The following is a 9,051-nucleotide window of genomic DNA, read 5'->3' as shown; positions in this document are numbered from 1 at the left end:
TACATACCACTTACTGATAGCTCTCCTTAACTATTCCTGCACAATCAAACAAAAGATCACTTCTTATTAGGGACCCAAGCCACAATGGTCTTGGGTCTTCCATCCTCCATTACAATAATCTCCCTCAGTTCCCCATCATATTGACTCGGAACAGAAGATCTTGTAACAGAATGCGTATTCGATCTCGAAGGCCTCCAAACCGAAGGATTTACTGGCCTTCGTAATGGTGGACCAGTATCTATACGCAATTCAGGGACATAATTAGTATAGGTTCTCAAATCACTAAGTTGACTTATAATTTGATGAGGCAAAGGGGCACTTGTCACATAGTGATGTACGGGAGGTCGATTCTGAACCATTGTTGGAGGACGAACTTGTTGAGAAGTTCTCCCCCTTAACGGTGTTATAGGTCTGCTTGTGCTAGTTCCAACTGACACATTACCTTTAGTATAAACATGCGGATGATTTTTTATAAAGACTCCTTGATTCGAACTTTTACCCAAACCACTAGTTGACCCATCAATTTTCTTTTTGGATTCAACTTTCTCAGAAGAAGGAACATTCACAATTTGGTCAGGTTGATCACTACTTTTCTTGTAAGGACAAATACTCGCAACATGTCCTTTTTCACGACACTTAAAACAGATCATTTGCTCAACAGGTTTCTTTTGAGTGACCTTCGGTTCACCAATTGAACCATTCGATGAAGAGTTCGATGTCTCAAGATTTTCAATGTGTGCAACTTTGTTGTTACTTTCATCAAAATGTACCTTTCTAGGTAACTTTGACGGTGGAGTTAAGTACAAAACTTCATTTTCTTCAACACACCAAACCTTATCAATTTTGTCAGGATTAAAACTATCCAAACTAAATTCTTTTTCAGAAAACACTTGAGACTTTCCTTTTAAAGTAAAAACAGTTATCATTTTAGGTTCAAGTTTGTCCAAATTGGTAATCGAACTCTTCACAGTTTTAGGAATCTCACTTGGGATTGAGTGAGACTTGTCCAGATTAGCAGGTTCAACCGACTCATTAGAATTACTTGTCAGAATTGATTCACCCAAAACCACTGACTTTGACTCATTGGACTTAACTTCCTCAAAAGTATGAATCTCGGGAAGTTCAGTAATTCTAACTATCTTAGAAAAATCTTCAGGCTTAACTGAATTCAACTCTATTTCATCAGTTTTGAGAAAAGAATAATTATCATTAAAAGGTGGTTCAACTTCACCATAACCCAACCCATTCTTACCTTTCTTGTTAGGTAAAGGTTTAAAAGCATCTACCCTTTTTGTTTCAAATGAAGATCATCTATTTTAAGCTTTAAAGCAGTAATTTGAGCATTTGACTCAACTAAATCCTTTTGAGTTGTGCTCAATTCTTTAACTTTATTTTCAAAAGTTGTTGTAGCAAGATCAATGATTTGACCTTGCTCACAAACTTTAGCTTTCAAAACAGTTCGATCTTTTTCATCTTCTTTCATTTTTAATTTTAAATCTTTAATTCTTTCTCTCAACATAGAGTTTTCTTCTTGTAAATTATGAATAGCTTGCATTCCTAAAGCACATTCATCGTTGAGTCTAGTTAAGCCCTCATTTCTCTTAGACAAATTTAAGTACATGGCACAAATATCAGCAATAAAGTTAAAATTGAAATGTACCTTTTGATCTTCTGGAGCAGAGACTCGAGCCATATAGCCAATGGCTTCTTCAATATTTAATCCTTCAACAATATTCAACTTAAAGACTTCTCCTCCACCATTCTTTTCACTAGTACTTTCAACAACCTTATTTATAGAAGAAGATTCAGGTTCTGTCGACTTAGGTGCCTCTTCCTCAGCTGATGCCACATGATCAACAATTTCAGCCATAAACGCATTGGCTGAATTTCCCGACTCATCCACAAAAGTACTCCAGTCGAACTTTTCGGCTTTTTCTTGCGCAACCAAAGCTTTAGAGCCAGCAAAAGCCCCAGAATTTTGATTACCACCAATCAGATTTGGCTTCGAGAAACTAGTGGTTGCCTCTTGCTTCGGTCGATGACATTCTCTTGCAAAATGACCGAATCCATTGCAGTTGTAGCACTTAACCTTCGATTTATCATACTTTACTTTTTCATTTGTCAAGTCTCTTCCAGTACGTCCCATGAATCTTCTTGCTCTACGAGCGACCATGGCTAGTTGCCATTTGAGATCCATTTCTTCAAGATCATCAGAATCCAATTGCTCATACTCACGATCAGCCAACTCTGGATCTATTAGATTTCCGGAGATCAATGCCTCGTAGGATGTCATGAAAGCAGCCAACAAGCTAACATGACTTTCAGCGGATTTGACACTCAGAGGCATAGTCTTAAGAGTCCTTTGTGAACCTCCAGCTAAATTTGTGGAAACTTGATTCCTCTCAGTCGATGCAGCAACAAAACAGTAACTATTCTCATCTCCTAACATCTCAGCTTGCTCAACAGAATTTGAAAGAAATGCACTTGCTCTTGACCCAGATGGTTCAGCCGTATTTGGCTTCTTAGCCCGATAAATTTCTGGATTTTACATGACATCAGTTTGAGTTTCACGCTTCTCAATATTCAACTCAAAACCCCTCAAATTCGCTATCACCGTATCAAGAGTCATATTAGCATACGTAGGATCACGTTTGATCAACACCGAATAAGGATCCCATTGAGATGGTAAAGCATCAAGAAATTTTTCATTCTCTTCGGCGGACGTTAGTGGCACAACATGATTTCTCATCTCCGTCATGAGATGGTAATACCTATTTACCAACTCATCAAGTGACTCGTTCTTCATCGCCTTGAAAACCAAGTGCTGAGCCTTCAAAAGATCCTGCTTTCCCTTCTTCACTACATCATCCCCTTCATACCTATTAGCTAAGGCATCCCAAAGTTCCTTCGACATAGTGTATGATTCTTGCTCAAAAGTGTGCAGAATGTCCTCTGGCAGACACATAGTAATACAACCATATGCCTTGTGTTCGGCTTTGAACATCCGTTTTTCATCATCAGAAAGTGCTGTCCACTTAGCCTTCTCTTTGACATCAGCAAAACTCACAGTTGCTTGACTAAAACCATCCTTTATGCAAATCAGCATACGGACATCCGTCCATTTTAGATAGTTTTCAAAACGAGTCTTCCATGATGGATATTCCTCAATCCTTAGCAGTTTCGGAGGAGATGTGGATTTACCCACAACATGTTCCATCTCCATTAATCGGCTTAACAACTTTTGATCCATTGAAAAATTCAAAGAACTCGTGATTGCTTAGAATTACTAGTCCAAAAATTGATTGACAGAATTCAAACCAAAACTCAAAAGAGTTATTACGTTCAAAATTCAGACAATTTCAGATCTAGAATTAAACAGCAAGTTCTTCAAAAATTAAAGACCGAAAAGTAGAACACTAAAACGTTTAGAGTTTACAAGTTCAAAACTTGATTTACCGAAATCAAACTCAAGAAGTTCAATCTCAAACAAGTTCAAACCAAACCGAAAACTAGAACTCAAAAAAAATTCAGATTTTCAAGTTCAAAGCTTGATTTACTGAAATCAAACTTAAAAAGTTCAATCTCAAACAAGTTCAAACCAAAACCGAAATTCAATTTTCAAGTCGTAAAGATGTGTCAACACTTGTAAGAACTTAAGATTGTTCAAGTATGCAAGTTCAAAATTTGAAAGACGAAGCTTCAAATCCGAACTCAAGAAAGTTTCGAATTCAAAAACCGAGTCTAAGAGTTTCAAAGCTTTTTCCTTAAACCAAACCTTCGAAATCCTTACAAATGAGTCGATTGGTTTTTATAGGACAAGGAACCGAAAGGAAGTTTACTTGATCGGCAAGAAGGTCGAGCTAGCCCTTGGTCGAGCTAGACCTAGCACGAGCTAGATCTTGGTCGAACTTGAGTTTGAACGAGCGGCTCACAGTTGTTGAAATTCTAACCCCGAACCAATACACAATCCAAAGCTCTTGATACCAATTGTTAGTCCCTTAGCCACCGGATCTACGAGATTAGATAACTAATGTTTGAGTGCGGAAAATCTCAAACACTAGCAATCAACAATATTCGGTAAACTGAATAAACGAACAGGAACACTAGCAATCAACAATATTCGGTAAACCAAATACACGAACAGTGAACAATACACGAATGAAATAACGAAGCCTTGTATTAATTCGGTAATAACGATTACAATTAACACACGAGCTCACAAAATACCGAAACACGAACTAGAGAGATTAACCTTAAGCATAAGGTTTAATCTCCTATTTATACTAATCTAATATGGACCGAACCTATACCTCAAGACACGAATCCATGAATATTTCGGCCCATTGAGGTCTAGCTAGACCTCCAAGGTCGACCTAGACCAATCCTAGATCATCCTAGACCATTCTAGTTACCGATTATGAAAAACTTGGTCGTTCATGACCTTATTACATATAAAATAAAACGTTTAACTAATTACATATACAAAAATAATCAAGACAACATTTCTCGGATGCGGTTGTCACAAGGCTATGCTCCAACAGCGCTAAATATTATGCGTGCAAATTTTAAGAGCATATATGCTATGAGGTGCAAGAATTGAGATACGTTGGCTAAAAATAACAAGATGGATAATGCTACCGAATATTTAAAGTCTCTTATCGTGCACGAAATTATGGACATGAAATCCATGCATAAGAATGTGAAGCATACTTTATATAAATCGGCTTTAAGTAATAGGAAATAATAAATTAATTACCGATGTGGCGAAAAAGTTTTGAAGAAGCTGTCCTTGTAGACATTGAGTGTCCTGAGGGAAGTCCTGGGTTATGTGATGCTGATGTAACAGAGAATAAGCTGGAGAACGGTCCTCCTAATAAGCACAGGCCTGAGAGGAATTCTCACTCTCTTTAGTCTAACAGCATTGTTGGGAGAGACTAATCGATATTGTATTTTCAAATGTATTTTTTGGAAACGAGAGACTTAGCAACAGTCGGTTGACACACTAAAAGTCAATCGGGAACTATATAAACTAATAACTTATACAAGTGATATATATATATATATATCGTCACGTACGTATCTATACTAGTATATAAAATTATACACCTTTGTTGAAAAGTTAAAAAAAGAAAAATTACGAAATGACCATCTTACCCAGTTTAATAAATTAATTTACATCATTAGTCCTTTATCCTCTAATATATATCCACCACCCTTTTGATCAATATATGTTTATATCAATTACCACAATCACTCGCTGCGACACCCTCACCACTCGTCGTCGATACTATCACCACTCGTCGCCGACACCACCAAACAGTCGTTGCAACTACCACCGCTGCATTGCGCAGGTACCATGCTAATACTAACCAAATATCGTATCGATCCACCCAAACTTTTGTCTTTAACCTTATCAATATTTAAATGAATCATATATATTTCACTCAATTTCACGTCTTGTTTGTCTCTAATTTAATTTATTAGTAGATTTTAGGTCCATGTCTAATATACGGGTTTACGATATTATCAATATTAGGTATTAATTTACCATGATTTCAAATTTAGTTTACTTTTTTTTTAGTAACAAAAAAAGCTTTATGTATTAAAACTTTGAGTTTAAATTGAAATATTTTTTAAAAATATCTTAATAGAATTTTTTTACTGTGACATGTTTAGTGATATTTGAATATCACAAATTCATGATATCTCCATTAAAGTTGTAGATTATGACATACTTAACGGTATTTGAATATTAAAATATCATAATAAGTTAGTATCATTTTATTTATGTTATTGTTACACATTGTATATTACATTCCTTATTTTACACCATTAAAAATAATATATTTTTTAGATGTAACATTTCATAAATATTTTAACTAAAATATATATGACAAGGTCATATATGTTTTCTATAAAAAAAATTACATTTTTACATGGTTTTTTTTTTCCTTATATGTGTCATAACAAATATTAAGTAAAATAAAAAAGGATAATATTACATTTAGTTTTAAAATGTTAATATATTTATATTAAATTTAATATATATTTAATTAATTAATTTTATATTTATGTGATACGACGTAATATTAAGATAAATATTAGTTATTATTCTGTCGGATATATATTAATTATTATTTTATTACATATATATATTAGTTATTATTTTTATTTTTTATATTGGAATTATTTGTTAAAAAACATACACTTATGATGAAAAAAAAATGTAAACTAATATCAAAATTAATTTATTTAAAGATTTAGATTAAAATTCAAATTAATATTTTAAATTAAATGAGTAGTGGATGTTAAAGATAGAATGAATCATTAAATATTTGTTGAAGATCTTTCATTCGGATTAGAAGTCTTATATGGATTACCAAGTACTTTCTTTTGATTGTTTTCAATTTATTTTATATTTATGTGATACGACGTAATATTAAGATAAATATTAGTTATTATTATGTCGGATATATATTAATTATTATTTTACTGAATATATATTAGTTATTATTTTTATTTTTTATATTGGAATTATTTGTTAAGAAAACATAAATTTATGATAAAAAAAAAAAGTAAACTAAAATCAAATTAATTTATTTAAAGATTTAGATTTACATTCAAATTAATATTTTAAATTAAATGAGTAATGGATTTTAAAGATAGAATGAATCATTAAATATTTGTTGAAGATGATTGTTTTTAAGTTTTGAATAATATATCCAAATTAACTTAGTTGATAATTATACGGCTAAAACTAATTAAATTAAATCATGAAAATATTTAAATGATGTCATCATCAATTTTTAATTTATTAAAATCAAGAGTTATTTATTAAAATGTTGTCTTTTATTATATATAATAACTAGTTTATTATATATAATAACTAGTCCTAATACCTGTACGATGTACGGATTTACTATATACGTATTTATCCGATAGATAGTTTAATGATGTATACGATTAATAAAAATAGATTTATAAGTAAATGTCAATAATAGGAAAATAATAGAAAATGTTATAAAGCTTTTGAAATAAATGTATGAATATAAAAAGTAACTAAACTGTACAATTCATGGTTATAAATAAAGGTGCTTCAATCCTATTTTAGTTTATTGGTAAATAATAATAATAATAAAGATAATAAAACATATAATCTATTAGTCGCATATTTTAACAATTATCAAAGTTAATAGAATATTACTTTTTCATAATTACCATCCCATTAGAACACCATGCATCTTTCAAACATACTACTCCCTCCGTCTCAATTTAAATGTCTTAATTTGACTTTTGAAGTCTTTCTTTCGTAACTTTGACCGTATATTTTTTTATTTGTGTTATACAATACTTGATGTAAAATATATAAAAAGATTGAGCTTTAGATGCACTTTTCATTGATATAACTTTCATTAGGTATTATGTTGTAGATACAAAAATATTTACGGTTAAAATTAAAGAAGAAAGACTCAACAAGTCAAAATTGAACATTTAAATTAGAACGAAAGGAGTAATATATTAATCATGCATAATCCAACCATTAATTTAAATGAAAGTTTTCATGATACGAAAAGAGTCAAAACTACCCGTCGTTGCCCGTCTAATTACATACCTTACACTAGTTAAAATTATTAAAGTATGTAAATTGTATATTTTAATTAGTATATCAATCAAATTAAACTGTGGGTATATAACAGACATTATGCTAAAACTTCTCCAATGTTTATGGTAAATATAAGAAAGAGTAACTTCCACAACTCCTTACTCCAAAGCATTTGTCTTCCTCAAATCCAGCACACACACAAACACATCCGTATTTATATATATATATATATAACCTCTTTCCTAGCTAGCTTGCTCTATATATATAAGCACATTTTCCTTGAAACTATTTCTAACTTCAAATATATTTACACACATCTCAACTGTCGCCCGCCTATCCAAAGCTAGCTAGACCATAAAAAATAATCTAGTTACTAGGATTCATAGATTGTATAATATATTAATAATATACAATGTCTAGCAGAAGATCAAGACAATCATCATCAGGGGCTTCAAGGATATCGGACGATCAAATTATACAACTCATTTCCAAGTTACAACAACTTCTTCCCGGTACTCGTATCCAACGATCTAACAAGGTAACTAATAATTAGTTAGTTTGTCATGATTTCGATTTCTTTTCCATTATATAATTATATCGTTATTGTTATATAGTATATGCTAGTGTAAATTTGTTTTCTAATTATAATTTTTTTTTTTTAAAAATTTAGGCGTCGGCTTCAAAGGTCTTACAAGAAACGTGTTCCTACGTGCGAAGTTTGCATAGGGAAGTTGATGATCTTAGCGATCGTCTATCTCAGTTATTATCCACCATTGACGCCGATAGCCCTGAAGCTTCTATTATTCGAAGTTTAATTATGTAAAATGCACATCTCGACGTACGTACAATTAAACTATTCGTTAGCTAGCTAGCTAGCTTCTTGGTTAAGCGGATAATTAATTAAGTTAATCTCATTATTTAATTAGTCTTCTCCCTAGGGTTTAATCTAATTAATATATAACCCATGTTACATGTAGTATTATATAAATTTATAATTGTACTTGTTATATACTAATAAATAATAGAAAATATAATAATAACACTCATAGTGTGTATCAAAAGTGTCTCGTGATAATAATATTTTTTTTTCCAATAATGTATATATGTGAGTGCTATTTCGGATTCATCATTTGTCTATAGAGATTACCCTACCTTAATTTGTCTTGTAAATTGGAAGATCCGAGTGCCCGAGTGGCCAGAAAATGATCGTGCATGCGGCTTGAAGAACCAATGAAGCTTCATTGTTAACGTATTACAAAGTCGTGAGTATATTGTTATTCTGCGATAGACCCTCGCAATATTTCACCTTTTTCAAATAGCGATCGAATAGGGTATATCGATTTTTTCTAAAGAAATGTATGCGTAATTCTGATCGAAAGTTGGCAAATGCCAAATAGATAGAAAGTTGATATATAGAGGGGGTTAATTAGTAGCATTAATTTATTTTA

At 31.9% G+C, this 9,051-nt stretch overlaps 1 protein-coding gene across 1 annotated transcript; it reads left to right on the top strand.

Annotated features, from left to right (window-relative positions):
• The first annotated feature begins 7,862 nt into the window (after positions 1-7,862).
• Positions 7,863-8,699, top strand: LOC122579634 (transcription factor PRE5-like). The gene is made up of 2 exons (XM_043751840.1): positions 7,863-8,141; positions 8,274-8,699. Exons 1-2 carry the CDS (start codon positions 8,016-8,018, stop codon positions 8,424-8,426), a joined length of 279 nt encoding a protein of 92 aa, XP_043607775.1. The 5' UTR covers positions 7,863-8,015; the 3' UTR covers positions 8,427-8,699.
• The last annotated feature ends 352 nt before the right edge of the window (positions 8,700-9,051 follow it).

The sequence above is a fragment of the Erigeron canadensis genome, chromosome 8, assembly GCF_010389155.1.
Source record: "Erigeron canadensis isolate Cc75 chromosome 8, C_canadensis_v1, whole genome shotgun sequence".
Taxonomy (NCBI): Eukaryota; Viridiplantae; Streptophyta; class Magnoliopsida; order Asterales; family Asteraceae; genus Erigeron; species Erigeron canadensis.
This window is presented reverse-complemented; position numbering and strand designations above follow the sequence as displayed.

What these genes read in the sequence shown, in the direction of transcription:
- LOC122579634 (XM_043751840.1), top strand. Translation starts at nt 8,016, where the DNA reads ATGTCTAGCAGAAGATCAAGACAATCATCATCAGGGGCTTCAAGGATA. An exon ending in GTATCCAACGATCTAACAAG is followed by an intron (nt 8,142 to 8,273) that starts GTAACTAATAAT and finishes TTAAAAATTTAG; the next exon opens with GCGTCGGCTTCAAAGGTCTT.